The sequence below is a fragment of the Stegodyphus dumicola genome, chromosome 4 (genome assembly GCF_044657685.1).
Source record: "Stegodyphus dumicola isolate Sdum_Otavi_A_Nest chromosome 4, ASM4465768v1".
Lineage (NCBI taxonomy): Eukaryota > Metazoa > Arthropoda > Arachnida > Araneae > Eresidae > Stegodyphus > Stegodyphus dumicola.
The window spans coordinates 146935795-146957183 of record NC_140771.1 but is presented as its reverse complement, the minus strand read 5'-3'; the positions used below and the strand labels follow the sequence as shown (position 1 = coordinate 146957183).

At 33.7% G+C, this 21389-nt stretch overlaps 2 protein-coding genes across 6 annotated transcripts in view; one reads left to right on the top strand and one right to left on the bottom strand.

Annotated features, from left to right (window-relative positions):
• The window catches only part of LOC118191352 (tetratricopeptide repeat protein 28-like), a 91293-nt gene extending 76024 nt beyond the window's left edge, over nucleotides 1-15269 (bottom strand). For 2 of the 3 annotated variants that reach the window (XM_085815593.1, XM_085815595.1), the window contains exons 1-3: nucleotides 15131-15269; nucleotides 10125-10255; nucleotides 2769-2936 (exon numbers count right to left, since the gene is read on the bottom strand). In XM_085815593.1, the coding sequence (XP_085671719.1) occupies nucleotides 2769-2901 (133 nt within the window). In that variant the 5' untranslated portion in view covers nucleotides 2902-2936; nucleotides 10125-10255; nucleotides 15131-15269. The remainder of the gene's footprint in view (nucleotides 1-2768; nucleotides 2937-10124; nucleotides 10256-15130) is intronic. The other variant, XM_085815594.1, reaches the window with a different exon arrangement.
• Nucleotides 15270-15317: 48 nt separating this feature from the next.
• Nucleotides 15318-21389, top strand: part of LOC118191355 (uncharacterized) — a 45670-nt gene continuing 39598 nt past the window's right edge. For 2 of the 3 annotated variants that reach the window (XM_035362156.2, XM_035362155.2), the window contains exons 1-2: nucleotides 15318-15457; nucleotides 20922-21117. In XM_035362156.2, coding sequence (XP_035218047.1) covers nucleotides 20932-21117 — 186 coding nt within the window. In that variant the 5' untranslated portion in view covers nucleotides 15318-15457; nucleotides 20922-20931. The remainder of the gene's footprint in view (nucleotides 15458-20921; nucleotides 21118-21389) is intronic. The other variant, XM_035362157.2, reaches the window with a different exon arrangement.

The window sequence follows — 21389 nt, the reverse complement described above, 5'->3', positions numbered from 1 at the left end:
CCGGAGAAGGCATGGTTGTAAGTGTCCATCTTTTCATAGATACAGGTACAGGTTATGGGGGACACCAGCAATGTACGATGGCTCAACTGGTAATGCCTTCCTACATTAACTATTAAAAAAAAGAGAGAAAAGGAAAAAAAAAGGACAAAATTGCAAGTTTTATGTAAGAATTTACATAGAAGGATTGAGAAATTGGGCAACTGAGGCTTTCCAGATGGTCTAGAGTTTGTCTATTTATGGTACATCGTGCAATCCCACCGTACGCTCCGCATCCAGTATTTATTGAAAATAATGATGTAAGACATAAGGAGATTACAATATAGTCAGAGCAACAAAAATAAGAGATAAACATAATTATTAAACAGATAAACATAATGAGATAACTAAACAGATAAACATAATAAACATAATGAGATAATTAGTACTGGCAACACAATGTTATAATGAACTGTAATAATAATGCTAAAGATGTGGGTATCCACGAGTTATTTTAGACACAAAGGTTTATTGCAGTTTATGAAGTTCACGAGTGGAGTCATTTTGTCCATAATCGCAGCATATAAATGTTTACTTAATTTATGCAGTATACGGACTTACACTTGATAGAGATCTAGGCCGTAGGAAGAGAGTCGTTGCATAATTTTTTTTAAACCTCGGATACTGATATTTATCTTTAATTATGAAGCTTTGTAATGCCAGGAGATCAGTTCATGGGGATTTTATGGGAATATCTTCAGTTAAAAAGCAAGAGAAAGTGTAATGATCAGGTGTTCCCTGTTCCCCACATATGCAGATATCAGAGTTCGCCATATTTCTCGCGCAGAAATATGTGGGAAAGGGTCCGTGTCCTGTTACATAGTAATTTGATGAAGGATTCGAGTACAGAGATGCGAAGCTTACATTGGGAATCAAATTATATGTGCGTCTTCCCTGTGGAGCATTGTTCCATAAATCTTGCCAAGATTTTGAAGCAAGTTGTTTTAGTTGGTACTTGAAATTGGATCGACGCCATGGGATGATGATTTCATTACCATCCTGATTAATAGATGATTCTTTGGCTAATTTATCTGCCTAATCATTACCAAAAAATGGCCACTATTTGAACTTTGAATGAAATTGGAATTTTGTAAATTGGAATCTTGCCAAGAAGAGAAATTATGTTGGAAATCAATGGAGATGAAGGTAAGGGATTTTTAATCACCAAAATAGCTGCTTATGAGTGGGATTTTATGCTAAATTCGTTGAGATTTTTTAGAATGGCTATTTCAGTCGCTGCTTTTATAGCTGCAAATTCCGCTTAGAAAACACTATTATTATTATGGAGATGGTCTTTTCATTTGATGATATTTGAAGGGGTAATTTGAAAATAGACTGCGGAACCAATGTTTTCTTCAATTTTTGATCCTTCAGTATAAGCACTTGGAGATGAACTACTCCGTCCCTTCATAGGAGGCAACGGTGGCCACCTAACAGGTGCTTCCATAATGAAATGGCCACCACTTCCGGCCGTGTGGTGACTTTTAAATAAAGTGACCAACGATTAAAAAAATTGTAATGACGGTACAATTTGCCACAGAATTTTTTTAAATTTAAATTCAGGCTTTAGTTTTAAATTTAGGGTTAAGTTTTTCTAACATTTCTCTGTTTAACAGTCAAATTGATTATTGAAGAATTTTGATTTTTATACCCTCAAATAAACCGTAATATATACAGAGATTTTCGGAAAGAAATATGCATAAAATATATGAAAAACCTATTCAAATGGCAAAGTTTTAATCAAATAGGCTAAAACATAAAAGTCAATTTTTAGTTGTTATAATATACTTCCTCAAACGTAACTAAAAATAAAATCGTAGTTCTACTAAATACTAGTGATATTAAGGCATTGATGAATTCTCAAAGAATAACAGAAATGATAGCATAGAAATTGCATATATACTATTAAATACATTCAATTTGATTAAATTTTTCTCTAAAAATTTAAATTAAAATCCTAACTAAGCAGTTCCATGATTTTAAATTGAGTCACATACAATCAGGAATATTTTGAGAAAGTAAAGCGAATTACTTTTACGTTTTCGTGCGTTTTATTAAAACAGCTTCATTTAAAACGATTTTAATCTATTTCATTTTTAAACACATCCTAGTTAGTTTTGTGTTGATGATCAATGTAAACTACATAAATAGTCAAGCAAGTTAGGACTGATGTTGTATTTGTGATCAAGCGAAGATATTCTGATATAATTGTTTCGTAGGATCATTCAAAACTCTTCTCATTTTTAAGCAAATTTTAAAAACCACTTTTTTATGAAACAAATACACAATATTAATGCAAAACTCCACCAACATAAATTATAATAAAATTTCTATACATATAAATTTGTAAATAATTTTTGAATAGAAAATGTAAATAATAACTTCGGATCAAAATTAAACAATTAAGAGAATCCCTGCATGCATTTTTATTTTTTACTTAAGATGTCTTCATTTGTGCTCAAGATGTCTTTATTCCTTCAAATACCCAGTTTTTACTTTTCATAATATTTTGTTTTATGCAATTCCCATTCTTACTTTTAATATCAAAACTATTATTTCTAAAAAATTATTGTTTTCACAAAATTTTACTTAAAACATTTTGCAGTTAAATCATTCCTGTAACCTCAATACAAGTCGTTAAACAGTCATTACCAATGACAGCTGTCCACATTATTTTTAAAAAATGCCTTGCAAAACGTCATATGAAGGTTTATAATAGAATTCTGGATTACCTGGTGCTTCTTCAAACTTTTTTCTAAAAGATTCTGTATCTGACTTCTTAAGATTTTCTATCTGATCTTCAAATTTCTTTAAAATGCTTTCTGCTTCCGCTTTCAGCTCGTGATTTTCTCCAAGAAATTCCATCTTGCTTCTGATTAAATCTTAGAACAATAAGAAGACTGAAAATTGAAAAATAAAAATAAATTATTAAAATGAATTTTTAAGGCAAGGTTATAAAATGTTTTAGAACATTGCCTCATTTACTGCAGGTCAAAGTAATAATCTTGTATTTAGTTTGCTTGTTAATTATTTATTACGTTGAACATGGCAGGCTACTCGAGAGTTCTACGTATTGAGTTTCCAACCAAAAGGTGCACTTAAAATTTAATGAAAGGTAATCAGTTTGTGAAGAAATAAAATTGAGCAGCAATTTGTGAATACTGTAAGGAAATTGCCCCTCCTCACGGTGTAACAGGAAGCACGCCAGGCTGGCAGCTGGAAGATCCGAAGTTTGAATTCCACAGAAGTCATTTTTTATTCTCATGTATCCTACTCCGAAATGAACTTGATGCCTCTATAATATAATGATCCTTTTCTAACTTTTTTGAAGTTTACGAAATGATTAGAAAGAAGCCATATTTTATCTAATACTGTCGACAAATCTCCTCTCTTCCTCCGGAAATTAATACAGTTTTTTAACGAAATATTGAAATTTTCTGTAATAATTTTTCCTATTTACTCTAACAGGTGACAGGTAATTTCAGGATCTTCCCCACTAGAGCAGTACTTTCGAGAACATTCTGGCATGCTATATAACCGCTACTATAAATGCAGAGTTCGCGCCATTTTTCATCAGACCGCTTTCTCCTTCTGCTGCTATAAGACCTTTGCTGCCGCTCTTCCCATCTGTCTTCTTTTTTTGTGAACAATATGACGCAGTAGATTTAAAGTTAATCCTATTTAGTTTAAATTACTATCGCATATGTAATCTTCGAGAATCCAAAAGAACAATGATTTGCCATTTGAATTAAATAAAGATGTGGAATCAAAACAGCTAACTTCTTCTCTCTCGTCATTAGATACCTTGCTTGCCACAACAATGCCCGGATTCTGATCCCAAGCTTCATTATTCCTGTGCCTGACTGCCACAGTATGACATATACATGCATACATATTACAGATATACATATAAATCATAAGATGCATTTTACATTAATTAGGAATTAGTAGTTAAAAACAGAAAAAAATTGAAATAAATAAAATAAGATACTTTAAATTATAGCTATTAAGCTAAACGACAGAATACAGTTTCCTTATTGGGATTTGTTTTATGTGATTTCAGGAACATGTTAACTAACACATCATATACACAAAACGAGACTGATCAGTTGGTTGAAAATTGATTAAAGCCAAACACGTGAGTGATGGTAGTAGTGGATTTTCTGACGCATTAATCTGAATAAGGATGCCTTCATGACGGACTTTTTAGAATAAAGTGGCATGATTAGGTTGCACATAAGAAAAACACGAAACCCCATATACCAGTCCGTGCCAAGATATGAAGACAGGTCTAACTATCAGTGCTCAGCGATTTTTTCCACTGTGCTATTGGATGTCTATGCATATACAGTGAAACCTCGTTACAACAATATTTCAGGGACCAAATAAATATATTGTTGTAGAGAGGCATATTGTTATATCGAGGGCCCACATATTTTGAGCATTTAATAAGATTGTTTTTTATTATTATTATTAGTTTAAGGTGCATAACATACTACTTTTAAGTCTATATTTAGAAGAAATTAATTTGTAAAACACTAATAATAGTGGTTTAAATACTAAAAAAATAAATAAATAAGATAAATTCAGAAAATAAGCACAGAAATATTCACATACCTGAAAACACTTTTTATTGAAAATAATCCAATATTTTTGTTTGTTTATTGATTTTTTAACTGTTAAGTTCACCAATACTGTATGCATTGAGTCTAGTGCACGAAAATGTTCTTCATTTGTCGACGGAAGGCTTGAAAAAAATTCACAGATTCACAGATTTTAGAGAATTCACAGATTGAAGAGCTTCCTGAGATGACAATAAGGACTGCGATGGACCTGTATTATCAATATCATCATCATCTTCATAATTTTTTCCTATCTCATCAGTAATTTCAGAGAGAATATCTTCATCAGTAACTCCTGCGAAAACCATAAGATCATCATCTGCTGTTAAATAGTCTTCTATACTAATTCCAAACTTTTTACCGCTTGTTTCCTCAAGTTGGGATACGGATTTTTTGATGTGCAAAACACATTCTTGATCATCTGACAGATCATTGTCTATGGAATTTTCATCATTATCAGATTTCTTATCTTTCATAACACAAAGACCGGCCTTTTTCCAGCAATTCCGAATGGTTTTTTCTGTTACTTCCCACCAACTTCCAGCAATATTGTCACACGCTTCCTTGACATTTACAGCTTTGAAAGGGTCTTCTACTTTATTTTCAAAGTTTACAAGTATGGAGTCCAACAACTGTTTTCTGTAATATCCTTTGAAGCACTTAATTATGCCCATATCAAGAGGCTGTAAAATTGAAGTGCAATTGGCAGGTAAAAAAGCGATTTCGATATTTTGTAGCTTTGGAAATGACGTGTGAGCACTGCAGTTATCTATCAACAAAACGATTTTTTTTTCTCTTCTTCATTTCATTGTCTAACTTCTGTAACCATTCGGAAAAAACTTTAGACGTCATCCAAGCCTTCTTATTTGCTTTATACTCCACGGGAAGACTTTTCACGTTCTTAAAGCACCTTGGCTTCAATGATTTACCAATGACGAGAGGTTGTATTCTTTGCGTTCCTGTGCTATTTGTACACAGAAGAACAGTCAGTCTCTGCTTTGATTTCTTCCCTCCATAACACTTTTCACCCTTGAATGCCAATGTTCGATCGGGTAGGAGTTGGAAAAACAGCCCAGCTTCGTCTGCATTATAAATGTCTTCTGAAGCATACTTTTCTAAGATTTCTTTCATCTTGTTTTGCCGCCATTCATTTGCGTCGTTTATCGGGGCTGACTTTTTCTCTCCGTGAACTTCTTGGAAAGTTATTCCATGACGATCTCGAAAACGCATTACCCAACCATTGCTAGCTTTGAAAGTTTCGTTCCCTAGCATTGCTGCAAATTTCTGTGCTTTTGCACATAATAAAGGTCCATTTATTGGGACATTTGTTGCTCTCATCTCTTGAAACCATTTTAAAACAGCAGCATCAATGTTTTCATTTGTCGCAACTTTCAGTCGTTTTCGCTCTGGGTTAATTTCATTTGAAGTTACAGCATCTTCGATTTGCTTTCTCTTCTTTAGGAACGTTGCAACTGTAGATTGCGATAATCCATGTTTCTTAGCCGCATCAATCTGCTTCATTCCCTCATCAATATCATTGATAACGTTCAGTTTATCTCGAAAGGATAGTTGCTTTCGCCCTGCCATCTTAGGGAACAATATCGCGTGAAAGAAAGAAAAGTTTAAACCAAATGTTTCGCGTAGAACTCAAAATCGTTAAAGACTATAAAACAACCTTTGAACTCACTTTTCAGTACGTCACTTAACAACACCCCGCCTCCATCTCCCCCTGTTCCTCTAACAAAGGGCACTTGTTCTGTGACAAGGTGACCAGACAGGTCTAGACGGTCTAGATGTCCTTAAACCTTATCAGAATTCCAAAGCTTACTGGGAAATGAGACTAGGCATACATTTACACTTCACCCACCTCACCCACTCCAATTTCCAAAAGGGTGGTCTTCATCTGTTTTGAAATCTGAACAATAGCTATTTATTCAGGGATAAGTTGAATATCCACAATGAGTCTTAATAGACGGAAAAAATAACAAAAGAAAACGAAAAAAAAAAGCATTTGAAAATCAAAATATTATTATAAAGGGAGAAAATAATACTGAAATTTAGATTGAAAAAATCGTTTTACAGAGGTTTATTGTTCTAGAGAATATAGCAATATTGAGGGGACATTAACATTAGTTTATATGCAAAATCACCGGGAACACAAAACATTATTGTAGTAGAGGGAGTTATTGTTGTATCGGGTATCGTTGTAGCGAGAGTTTACTGTATAATATATTGAATGATTTCCATTACTTTTTTTTTTAAATCCTAATTCTAATAACAGTATGAGAAACATACCTCGATGAAATGTTTAGTAATTCGTTTTTAATAATTACAGGATTGGTGAGATGTAGTGTGCTACTATACATTGCAAAAGAAAATGATGAGTATTTTGTTGAGTATGAAACTTCAGTTTGTCATTTCAAATACAAAATGCCATGTTATTATGAACTTGAGGCTATATCATTAGCCAAGACAGAGCGTGAACTTATAAGAAAGCGGTTACGTTGCGTCACGCATATCTGCCTTTTAATTGTCCATACTACACCTGATCATTAGCCAGAATGATCTCTAAAATTTTACTGTTGCTCAGAGTAATCATGCGCCTTTAATATCGGATAGACCTGATTTTAATGCATCATTTGTTGTTGTCGATGGCGCGGAAAGTGGATGAAACAGCTGCCAACAATGGAAAACAATCAAAAATGAAAATCTTTTAAAAGTATTAATGTAGCACAACGGTAAATACTGGAAGAGTCCGAAAGGGTGAGTAATTGGGATAAAAGTGGGCCTAGTTGATATTGTTATAAATTTGTACTTTAATTTAAAGACCCGTTCAAGACCAACGTGGCAAAGGTGCGAAGCAACGATTCCACTTTTCAAATTGCGGTTTTGCAGCTGAGGATGGTGGTTCGGTAAAACCATCGAAACCAGTCCTGTTAAAATTTTTAAAATTAACGCTGATTTTTGTTGTTTGACTTCTGAATTAGTATTTATTCGGCGTGTTATTGTGTCTTGATTCCACTTTTATCAACCCAGCGTCGCGTATACGCGAAGAGCTCTGATCAATCTCTTGAGCCCAGCGTCGTGTATACGTAACTTGAAAACGGAACGATTATTTTGAATTTTTAAATGCCAGTAGACGGTGCTAAATGGTAACGGTTTTCACATTGCTTAAGTCGTGTCGTTTGACCTTCATGTATGAGCATCAATTTCTGTTCTGTGCTTCTGGTTTTGATAGATTTTTTTTGTTGTAAACCACTGAGAGTTACAGGTGTTTAATTTAAAGGATACCAGCGTGTTTGTTTATTTCTTTAGGAATTTTTCTTCGTTTTTATTCTTTGCGTTTTTCGTTATTAGAATCTGGGGAAGTGTATCCAGTTTAAGGTTTTCATCTATTTTTTTTTAATTAGGACGATGTGGGACAACGCATCTAGCTCACTATAGCGGGTGTAACGTCGCCGAACTTCCGTGATGGAAAAACTGAGACCAGTTGTCCTTTTTTATATTTATTTTAAAACTTAACATAGACCTTCTTGGTTAATTAAAAAGAACTTTACAGCACTATTACAAAAGGGGAAAGGCATCTACTTCCCGATGCATGATGCATACTTGCTCGGCATATGCTCGGCGAAAAAGGCAGCCGTCATTGTCCTATGTGTCGATCCTCGTTTTGAATTATTCCACACATAGCAAAATTATTAAATTGGAATTTTAATTACTTACAGATAATTATTGCTTAATTTTCTTTTACACTTCGTATTTGTAATTTTGTTTTCATGTGTATAGTATTTTTTTTCATGCGTATAGTTATAATTTTAGTATTTCGCGTGTTTCATTTATTTCCATTAATGTGATATTTTTATATTAATATATATTAAGAACTAGCATATTACGTAACTTCAAAAATTGAGGTCATTATATCAAAATACTGATTTTATATGAATTTTTTGTAAAAGTAGGCTTAACTGTTGAAAATGCGTGGGCCGGTGGCGACGGTCCATTTCGAGAGGTTCGGTCCCGTGGCTGCGCTTCGTTCTCCGCACGCTGGTCCTTAAGAGGTTAAAGACTTACTTTCCAGAGGTATTATCCTTTATTTTCCATTTCTTCTAAACGTAATACGTCTTTAGGAGTTGAGATTAAATGTGTAGTTATATTTCTGACTCACCGTGTAGTTTTACGTGTTGTGTTGTCGAGAACCAGGCTACTGAGTGTCGATGGGCAAAACCCGAGATGGTCAACTAGATTATACGATAAGATCTGTCATTCCAGTAATACTGGAAAGTATGATGAGAAAAGACCTTTAAAGCACACGCGACTGGCTCGCCAACACTTGGAAGCACACAGAAACGTTTTGAACACGGATAGTTTAACGCTTTCCACTACTCCAAATTAATTATAAGGCTTTATGATAACAGATTTAGAGCACACGTATAAAAAGGCTAAAACCACAAACAAATCTTAAAGTTCTGAAATGCCTGGTAACATTAAATAGCATTTTCTAATGGATTTGTTCGCTAAGCAGTTTTCGTGTTTCTCTGTCTTGTAGCCAAGTAGATTAGAAACTTAAAAATTACCGGAGTTTAAAATTAATCGAGGGTTTCAAAAATGTAGGTTTTAATGATATAATAACAAATTACAATGCTTGACAGCCATAAACAAGCCAAACGTTAGGTGAAGTAGCGTGGCTACTGTCTTCCATATTCCGAAGGGAGAAATTGCACTCTACATATATTATTTCATTATTATAGGTATCATTACTAGACTACTTGATCATTCATATATAATTTCATTATTAGACCGTGACATTATTATTATTATTACTATACGCTCCTGTTTCTTGGGTGTTATGGGTTATTAGACAAACGTCCTTATGAACCTAGAAACGCTCAATGTTTTCTTCTTTAATTTTAAGATAACCGCTTTTTTACCTTAAAGCCATTTCGGTTTCGAAAATTCTACTTTCGAAACAAAAAAAAAAAGTCTGTTTTGAATGAAGAGTGAAAATAATTGAAGAAGTAAAGAATCCACAATCCAAATAATGTTTGCAAGAACCGGTTTTTCGAATTTTCGAATCGGCACTAGAAGGATATACTTTCCTATATAAAAATAAAAACAAAACTTATAAGTGTTTTGCATCTCTCGTGTTCTCTATTTTTTTTAAAGTAGGCATAATTAAAACGTAAGACAGCATTTATATGAAGAAAATGAAAGTTACAAAATTATACGCTAAACAATAAAAAAATACTTTTATCATCGTTATCAAACATTTTGAATGCTTGAATGCTTGAGTGCTTGAACTAATTACTTTTTTTATTTTAAATTTAAAGCTACCATAATTTTGATTTTTACGTACTTAGTCTAACATTTTGCTTATCAGCTTTTTGAATGCTGCCTGCTAACAAGACTTTCCTTAGCAAGGCTCAGTTATCGCACCAAAGCTTTTTAATATTTTTATAAATGACTTACCTAATCCATTGGGGTCTAAAACACTAAAATATGCAGATGACACAGTGATTTTGTCGCAATCAAGATGCCCACAGTTAGCTCTAAACAACCTCCAACTCTACGTGAACGTTGTTCGCAGCCTGGTGTCAGCTCTAGAAGGTAAAAATTAATACCTCAAAACGCAATACTGTTCACTTTCGTCATCATAGAAAAAATGAGAGAACAAATAGTGACATAAAAACTGGAAATAATATCATCCCAGTCCCTTCGTCCGCTAAATATCTCGGAGTGATTCTTGATGAAGGACTTAGCTTGACCATGTAATTAACCAAGTTAACAAAGCAAATAGAGCTTATATATCCCTCTATAATTTCACGGGACGGAAATCTAAACTTAGCTTAAAAATTAAACGTACTCTGTATTTAGCACTTATTACACCAATTTTGCTTTAGGCTGCCCCGGCCTGGGCCACGGCGTTAAAGACTGAACGAAGGAAAATTACCCTCCTGCAAAATAAAATACTAAGAGCGATGGTTAATGCACCTTGGTACTATGTTGTAAATACGATCATTTATCAAGATTTAAAAATTAAACCAATACCGGAGCAGATCCTAATCGATGCTTACAACCTTTTTGAGAAAATGGAGAATTCGCCAGTCAATAAGAGAACTTACGAATAGCATAATACTTTGAGAGATAACAGCATAAGCATAATACTTTGAATTATGATCTTTATTATGATCCCACTGTGGAAAGCGTCGTGAAACGACCTAGGTAAATTCACCACAATGTAAAATGGTAGCTGTAAATATGTATATAATTTTATCCAACTTATCTCATTTTATTCAAGTATTTAATCAAGCATTTAATCCTAGTATTTATCCAAGTATTTAACCAAAATTTATTTCCTCGTGTTTGTGAATTTGTGTTTGTGTTTACTACTAAGAATATGGACTTAGTGCCTAGACAGGCAAAGACTTTTAGTGTTATTTGTACAAAGTGTAAATAATTGAACTCACCATGCCTACCACTGTGGATCCAACCGTATTGGCTAGTACCGGTCACGTAAAACTCATACCCTGAATTCTCAAGAATTAGATATTATTCTCTCAAATCCCTCACTGAGCAGTTTTATGTTCTTCAGTCAGGACTCAGATGATTTTCATGACTTTAAAATTTAAATTTTTTGCTATTATGTTAGTGTACGCCACTTTGATTTGCCACCTTAAAGCTCTGACTGCCTGATCTCTCAGACTCTTATTTTCGCCTTCGGGTGAGTGGCGTGATAGCGCCCTAAATTTTTCTACAACCTTGAATGGCCGTATGACAAGTTAGAATGATCGGGTTTAAACTCTAAGAAGTTGATGCCTGTAGTGAACGTAAAGCATAAGCATAAGCATAATACTTTCCTTACGTCTTTATAGTGATAGACAAATAACGTAGGACGTATGAGATGCGTTATCTATTTCAAGTCAGTTAAATAAGTTATTATCTAATTTCTGATGGTGGTGGTTTGCATAAAAGGACTTATCATATATATATATATATATATATATATTTTTTTTCCAAAATTGGAATTTTTTTTTTTCCGATTTTTTTTTTTTTTTTCCCCCGAGTCTTTTTGAGCAAAATTCTGTAGCCGATACTGTACTATTATAAACTTCCATGCATCATTTTTCGCTTATTAGAGAAGAAAATATTCGAGCTCTGTTAGTGAGGTACAATTAATAAAAAGTATATTTCATAGGAGTTTCTCTCCAATGCATTTTTCTAATGATTCTGCGATTTTTTTGAATTTTTTCCTGCAACTATTAATAAAAAAAAATAATGCCACACCAATTTTTCAGATCATTCAAGAAAAAACAGCGTCGTATATTTTATAATTAATAGTCCTTTCACGTAACTTCAGTATTCGGTAGAAATGAAGAAATAAACAGTATTAGAATTTAATCAAGCAGCAAATACGAAAGAAGAAACAATGAAAAAAATAGAATACTTACCTACATTTGAATAATCACGTTAAGTAAACATTCTGTTGCATCACATTTGCCTCCAAAGAATTAATTCATAAAATCATACTTTAAGCTTTTAACCAGATATTAAGCTCATAAAATCATAATTTTAATTTTCAACGGACTAGCTTTCTTAATGTTATCACACGCTTCCCAATAGCTTAAAAAAAGCATACAATCTTTCTTTACTTTTATCCACACTGCAAAATATATAAAAATTCTTGATAATTCATTCATTGCCTGTAGATGGCCTTGACGGTAACGCCTTTTCAAAAAGTAAAACATGAGTCACTCTAAGTAAAAATTTTTATTATTTGAGCTGATCTATCGTCTTGTTCTGTGAATTTTAGTCTCTTTAAATACACTCTTAAACAAAAAAAAAAGAAAAAAAGACTCAGCACGACGGACCGAAAAGATATAAAGCAAATTGGACACAAACTGATATGCATACAGGTTTCGACGGAAAGTGCAAAATTTTACATTTTGGCTGCAAATGAATGAACGGTTGTCGCTACAGCGCATCTGATCTGCGCAACTGGCAGGATATTTAAGAGGAGAAATTACGATTCCAGGTCATAAATTCTTTACGAATTTCATTCCATGTACTCTGGTAGACAGTAATATTGCCTCGCATACAGGTGCGCGAACGATATGCGCAGATGTCAGAATTTGAGAGAGGTCGTGTAGTGGATCAAAGAAGCCAGTTGGTCTTATCGGCGAATAGCTCCACATTTGAGCAGGAGCGATGCCACTATTAGACGATGTTGGCAGGAATGGGTGAACCATGGCCGCACACAGCGTCAAGAAGGAAGCGGTAGGCCTAGAGAAACTACAGAACGTGAAGACCGAGTAATAGTCAGAGCGGCACTCAAAGCCCCAGATGCATCATTATCATCGATTGTGCTTCAGTGACCGCAAGGACCATTCATAGACGACTCACAGAAATTGGGGCTGAGGTCACGGCGCCCCTTGCGCCGACTACCATTGACCTCTGTACAACGCCAAGCCCGTTTGCAGTGGTGTCGAGCTCATTCGCACTGGAATGTCATTGGCTGGAGTAGAATAATCTTCATTGATGAGTCTCGCTTTGAACTGAGCCTCGATGACCAGCGACGGCGAGTCTGGAGACGCCCCGGACAGCGGTGTGGTACCAGCCTGACTGTCTTCCGGCAGACAGGCTGACAACCAGGAGTGATGGTCTGCGGTGCCATTCCATTTAATAGTAGGATCCCTTTGGTTGCCATCCGTCGCAACCTTACAGCACAGCGGTACGTCAACGAAGTTCTAAGGCCCGTTGTGTTGCCCTTCATGTCACGTCACCTAGGCTTACATTTCAGCAAGATAATGCCCGCTCTCACACTGCGCATGTTTCTACTGCTTGCCTTAGTGCTTGCCGAACATTACCTTGGCCAGCAAGGTCGCCAGATCTCTCTCCTATTGAGCACTTTGGGGAATTATGGGCAGGGCCCTCCAACCAGCTCCGGATGTTGACGATCTAACTTGCCAGTTGGACAGAATTTGGCACGATATTCCTCAGGAGGACATCCGCAACCTCTATCAATAGATTCCAAGCCGAATAACTGCTTGCATAAGGGCCAGAGGTGGACAACCGCGTTACTGACTTTTTCACTTTGTGAAGCTCTATCACTTCAATAAATCATCTAATCATTGTTTTTTTGTACATGTACGTCACTTCTACCGATTTTCGTCCCATTCGGATAACTCTTTCTTGGTAAGTCGTTTTTTTTTTTTTTTTTTTTTTTTTTTTTTTTTTTTTTTTTTGTATAAGAGTGTATTTTACTTTTACCTTACCCTAAACAGTTAATTAGATAATGTTTTGGGGAACAAATTATCAAATGATGAAATCAAAACAGAAGAGAAACACGCCCAAGTAGAACATAAAATTAGCAAAGCAACAACATTTTGTTTTGCTTAGATTTAGTCAATAATTAAATCCATTTCGAAGTCAGACAGGTGTAAGTTCCTCTTTATCAGGAGCAAAGAAATATGCAAAACTGTAAAGCCTAATTTACTGCCATAGGGTATAAAAGCAGTAAAGCATAATTGCCGTAGGACATAAATACGTTTGTTGCGCCCGCTGCTTTTCAGTCTTGCAGCTTTCTTTGCTCCTGATGAAAAGGGACTTGTACCTGTTTGCCTTCGAAATCAATTAAGTTATTGACTAAATCTTTGTCAGACAGAAAGTTGCTGCTTTGCTAATTTTATGTATAAAATGATGATTTACCTTGATAAAAATAAATCAAATAATATCTCGAAAAATAAATTAAATATGTTAAATGGTGGATGCTGTAACGAACATATTTCATGCCATTTATTTTCAAATAAAATTAAAATTTGATTGATACATATTTTTATGATTCAAAATTTATTATAAGATTTATGCCTGTCATAAAGGAAAAATAAAGTAATAGAAAAATGAGATAATTTAAATATCTTATTAAATTTTAATTAGCATCGAAAACTGAAACAAAAAATTATTATTCACATATTTTATGTAAAACGACTTTTTCCCTTAATAAGACACAGTGACCAAACAATGTTCTGCAGAAAGATTATATGCGCAATTTTATCTTCCAGTTGGAAAACATACCTTCATTCTCAGCTCATTTAGATAATGGTAAAAAAAAAAAAAAAGAAAAAAAAAAAAAAGAACGTAAGAAATATATCTTATAGGTTATGAATTAAAGCAAAATGAAAAAAATTAGGCATATTATTTATTATTGAAAGTATTTATTTTGAAAACAACCGTATTGTTATAAAACTAAAAATAACACATTTAATTTAAGGTGACCAACAGGCAGCTTCTGTGTATATATCTTTCTCTATAAAACTCTTTGGCGTGTGTCAGCCAATAACAGAAAATATCCGACTAATTTATTCTTTAATTTATATCATTAACAGACAAAAATGAATAAATAAAAAATAACAGCTTTTTGTAATTCCAAAACGTTTCCCAGTAATTGCTTTTGTAAGTTTAGTATATATTTCACTTACCACTTTCTGAAATCTCTTCCTCGATCCAAAATAATCATTCTGGTCTATCATTTGCAGTTTTTATATTTTCAATTGCACCTTTTATCTTCAACTGCACCTTTTATCAATTATTTCACGATGAAAAATACAAGGTCCTACTTCCGCTTTCATGCATTTCACTATTGGATGCAACGAATTACGAAACTGTGAAAAACCAAGCTGGTTGCTAGCGCCATCTATTGGAAATTTCTTTGAAGCAAGACTTCTTTCGACGTTACTGAAGTTCTGTTCCTCCGGTTTGCAACTAAAACATAACATTTAGATTTCTCATAAGGCCGTTACCGGAAGGTAAGTTATTTATTCCTCTTGAAATGCATATTGATCATACGGGTTTCCCAATGATGATTTATTTACATTACTACTAATGTTTTATAAAATGGCAGCCGGAATTCGTTACAAAAAGAAAAAACTCTATTAAGTGAACATCGTTTTGCTATAAATTATTAATTTAATTAGGGAATGAAAAATTAATGAAATGTTTCTCTCTTTCCAGAAACTGATTGTGACTAAGCATATTTAATATGTTACTTTCGCATAGTACAGATTATTGTATTTTGAATAATGCTATCGTGAATTATTGTTCTTGCTCTGATATCAGACTTCCCGTAAATGTAGCCGATAAGTATTTGAAGTACATATGTCTGTCGTGTAAGACACCGATTCTCTTTAACAACGCTCGAACATCAAAAGAAATGAGAAAATTTGTGTGTCTAGACCCATTTCTTCCGGGGGGGGAGCAAATAACTTATACATTAACTACGGATTTACTAAAACGTATTTCGAAAATAAGATTGAAAAATAAAGCATAAATTAATAATAATTCAATAATTGTGAAGTATTTTATTATTGAGATTATTTAATAAAATTCAAATGAATTAAACTTTTATACACATTTTTATTTATACAAAATTACATTTGCTAAAATTTCAAAAAAGTAATAAAAGTTGTTTTTATGATATTTCTGATTATATACTAAGCTAGTTAATTTGTCAAGAAATTTTTATTTTTAATGCATGGAATTATAAGAAATAAACTGTTCATTTAGTCAATACCGGCACACTCTTTCTCAAAACTTGCTATTAGTTTTAAAATGACGTGTAAAATAATTTGGATTGCTTATTTCCGTCTCATTTGTTGCAAAATCTTTGAATAGCCTGCTTCCTCATCAAAAGACGGATTTCATAATGACAAGTCTCAAGCTATTTTTCTCTCAATACCTGACACATACGCACTTCTTTCGTTGTTATAATAATATAAATTTTAAAACTTTGCAGTACGCATACACATAAATTAAACTATAACCACTATTTAAATGATATTCATTGATGAAGAACGTACGGAAAACTTAAAAACTAGTTGAATTTAAATTATGAATAATGAAATATTTTGTCCTAATTAAAATGCGATTAAATATTGGAAATAGATTAGAGTGATGCTGCATTTAATAAAGTGTCAGTATACTTTATCTTATTTTTTTATCTCTTTTATTCCTCCTAAGGGCTGTGTTTCATTTCGGACAAATATTATTTAAAGTTTAAGTTTAAATTAGACCTATTTTATTAGTCTGAAAACCTTCTTTAGAATTTTGTATTGCTGACTTGCTGACTAGAATTAATCCTGTGCTTTACAGCAGAGAAGACCGCCAAATGGGAAAGTTGTTGGCAATGCTAATAGCCGTACCTAATGGTCCAGATTCGAATCTGCAGGGTTGTTAGGAAATGTATGGTGTCTGTGCGGCATGGGGTACTCGAAATATACGAGCCAAAAGCCTTCTCGAGAGGTAGGGGAACAGACCTTCGGACCACCCGTGGATGCTCGCGTTCAAAATTGAGGCAGGGGTGAGCAAACTTGTACTGTCCCTTTTTGGTGCTCAAGGCTCTTTTTTGCCAACGGCAGACATCTTGCACTGTGGGCTTATTCTGATTAGGTTAGAGAAGTGAAATTCTAATTAGGTCAGAATCACGATAACAACAACACAGCGGAGAAGGGATAAATGGAACTATAGTAGAATAAGTTAACCAAAGTAATTTTTTTTTTTTAGATCACAAAATATATTCTTAATTCTAAGCTGTAATTTTTTTTACTTGTTTATTAGGTTTACAGCTCATTAAACGTGTTATTCTACTGCTAGATGTAGAAATTATATTCTTTGAGGAAATATCCCTGGAAATGTGAAATTATATAAAGGACATTTCTTCAGATTAGGAATGATATTTCTTTCCTTGATTCCTCCACATTGTCGCTTTTAATCTGTTACTTAGTAGAGTCTGTCTGATCTCCAGAAACCTTTAATTGAATACCTTTTTTCTCTTTCTTTTAAATAAGCATTGTTATCATTCGGATTTTTCTTTACCCTTTGTCTGGTTTTTATCGGTTATTCTGTCATAGATGTCTGACTCTAATCAGTATTTAGGTTAAAATTGACAAAAATCTTTAAATGTAAGAGGAAATATGTTTTTGATAAACTTACAAATCTTAAGTCAACTTCGCCCCTATTTGCTTACTTCTGCATAAGCACTTTTCCTTTGATAAAAGAAAGTGAAAGTGAAATTCGGGTAAAACTTTTGCACCTGTGGTTTAAGCATCTCATTCATTTTCTAAGTTCTCTTAAGTATTATTCTATGTTTTATATTCAGTACGAAGACGCGATAAAGCCTGAAAATATTAAAATTTGTAAACGACGCATTTACGCATACGGAAATACAACAATAATTAATATAGTTCCATTATTTAAATTTTTATATAAGTATGTACAAATTTGAGTTTGTCGTTTGGCTATACTATAAGAAAGTTTGCGATGTAGCCTCCAAAATCATTAAATTATCATTATATATATTTAGATATATCGAACGTCACATGATCTAAACTGGTTTCTCATATTGATAATGATAATTCAAATGCATATGTCAATTTCTAACTGAAATCAATTAGATTTCTTGCAGGTTTAAAATTTCGAATCAAAACAGAAACTACACTTTTGAAAGTTACATTTCATTTTAATAGCTGTAAAACAAAACAAAAAAATCTGAAAAATTTTCAGATTATATATTACTTCCAAAGGAGCGTTTTTTCATTTACAGACACATACACGTTTCGAGAGCATTTGAGCTAACGCCACATTGTACTAAAAATATTTAAAAACAGCATAGCTTTAGATAACACTCTCGCGCGATGGAAATAAAAATGTTTTACTCCCTACAGTGCTGACATTGCTCGCTTTGAAATTGTTGAGTTTTTAATCAAAAATTAGTTAAAGTTTTACAAATTAGGTAACAGACAACAAAACAAATTCGGGCTTCCAGGTGCCCATGTTCGGATGGAGAACTATGTTATTCAAAATTTTATGACTCTAGGTACCATTGTTTTTTTACAATACAAGAAACATACATAATACATTCATGTAGATTCTTTATTATTTAAGTTCTTTAAGTATAATAAAGGGCTATAATATTTGCTAGCGACAATTTGAAAAGCGATTCGATGCAAAATGCCGTTTTGAGAATGATAGCCCTTCTGGTCTAAAAGCAAGAAATTATTTCATCGTTGTTCATGCTGAATTTAAAAAACGAAATATCGAAAACAGTGCAATCAATCTCCTCTGAATTTGTCGCTAGGTGTGTATTTTGAGAATCGATCTATCAACTCTTTTTCTTCCTATTTGCTATTCATTCTTAAATAGCATTGCGATTTTTCATTTCTATTTGTTACTTTTACGACACTAAGATCGCGTACAATATAGCAACACAGATGAAAAACCAGTTTGCTATTAAAGAAATTTCATTTCAGCCATTCAAAACGCTCCTACGCATTTTATTTATTTATTTATTTATTTTTTAGCACACTCGTAACTTATTTTCAATATTGTGATGTTCAAAGTATGCTGCTTCTCAGCTGTAGCACTATTGTCAAAGTCGTGTCCGATTTTTGAAGTAGTTCACATGGATACATTTTGGATCTCAGCTATTTTTGGGAATTTTTTTAATACTGTCGATAACGTAGAGTATTCGTCTGTTTAAAGTAAAAGTGATCTTTAGGAGCAGAAAAATATTTGAAAGTATCAGGTCAGAGGAGAACGGCCCAAGGCGATATTTTCCGGAGTACCTTTGCAACTTAATGCAATTACCTCCACAACTTCGTTAAGAAAACAGAAGTAATTAAGAAAGAGCATTGGCTAAAGGGAAGTGAACGACACCATTAAGGGTTTACTGTGAAAGAAATTGATAAGAAGTCCACGTTAGGGACGAACAAGGATCTGTAGCTTCTGGATTTCTGCAGCTCCACCGCCGGGATTCAAACTCGCTATCTCTGGGATGGGAGTCTAGTGCTTTACCGCTCGGCTACCCGGTCCAGATGAGAACGGAGGATGACAATATTTGGTCTCTGTTGTCACATTGTGTCTTGTCTCTAGGAATATTTCTAACATCCATTATGGAAATTAATTTTCAATCTATGAAGTCTGTTTAATCACTGGCTTTTGTGTCTCCAAAGCCAAAGATTGCTGTACCATCAATTTACTGAAGCCGTAAATTTATGTTTAATCATTAGTGATAATTTTTATGAAATTTTCATCTTGATATTCGTGATCCAAAGTTTGCAATCCAGCAGATAATTATCTTCTGTTACAAAGTCAGTAGCTACGGAATAAATTTCATGGTCTTTCCAGGCATTTGAAAGTTTCCGATTAGAATGCGGTTACAGCATCCGATGAAATTTTGCAGCCATCAGCGATTCAGGAAGTCAGTCGACCACTTAAAAAAAAAATGATTTCCCGAATTTGGCCAGATTAATGCCATCATATGATGCTGATAGCGGTTGACTGTCGATTGCCTTCGGAACATTATGCGGCTAAAGCAGTGATCTTTGCATATTTTGCCATTCCATAAACGTTTTCTCTTTAACACAAAAAACTGTTGTTAGGTAAGCTGGTTTGAGAACTCATCCATTTTGTAAACTATAGGACTTGCTCAACAAACTTTTAAACAAAGCACTGCAACAAAACACTTTTTTTTATGGCTGGCACCAGTCATTTTAGGCTTGACCAGAAGCGGTGGTCATTTTGTCATGGAGGCACCTAGTTTGCGACCACCTTTGCCTAGGAAGGGACTGACAATTCACATCCTTGCTTTCTGCGAGATTCGAACTCGGGCCCTTCGGCGCGGCGGTGAGAGTCACTAAACACTGGGCGCCTGAAGCAAAACAAATAAATTTAAGTTGTTAAGAAGTCGAGGTAAACGAGATATCTCTTGTCAACATCTCTCCATCTTTCAAGCCATTTATGGCATTAAAGTGAAATTTTATAAACGCACTATTATACTAGTGTCAGTGCGATATTATAGCTGGCGTACACGCCACAATTGGGTGCTACTTTAAACTAACGTGTTTCAGATGGATGCACGATATTTTCTTGTTTGACCACAAACAGAAAAAAAAAACGATAGTTACTCTGATTCTTTTATTTAATTTTTATTGTTTTATTCACTAGAGGATCAACTGGCTTAATGAGCGAATGAGAATTAGCAGGTATAATGTATGAAGTTCACGAGTTATTAATTTTGCTTCAGTTTAAATTAATGCGCACTAAAATGCATTGTGTTTTGACAAATTTCTTTACGCACAATATTTTTTACTAATATACAGATCATGATATACTAGCAAAGTATATCACGATTTCTGGATAATTTTCCTTCTAATCTCATAACGTATGTTAAATAAATTTGATTTTCACTTGATTTTGTGTATTAAATTGTTGAAGGTGAGTAAATATGGAACTTACAGAGGAGATGAAAACATGCATTAGCCTGGCTCAGACCTTGTCTTTAGAAGCCCAGAATATGCCTGAAAATTTCAAAAAAGACAAACAAGAAGCCATGCAGCATTTAGGAGCTCTGCTTGCCTCTAACTGCCAGAAAATTTGCATTGGGCCTTCTTTTCATCTTTATGCGTCAGAGGTAATTTTTTCAGATGAAGTTAAAATTGATGGAGTTTAGATATGAAGTTTTAAATAGTACCTTTAAATGGATATTTACAATTTTCATCTTTGGAGTTGAAACTAGAAAGTGTACTTTTCTCAAAAATTTACATAATTAAAGCCTCGTTTGATATGGGCACAAAACCTTAAGCATATAGTTAAAACACTCAGACAGAAAAATCGAAAACTGAAATAGGCAGAAAATTGACATGTTTAAGAATGCTTTCTATTTGAAATGATTTAAATATTGTA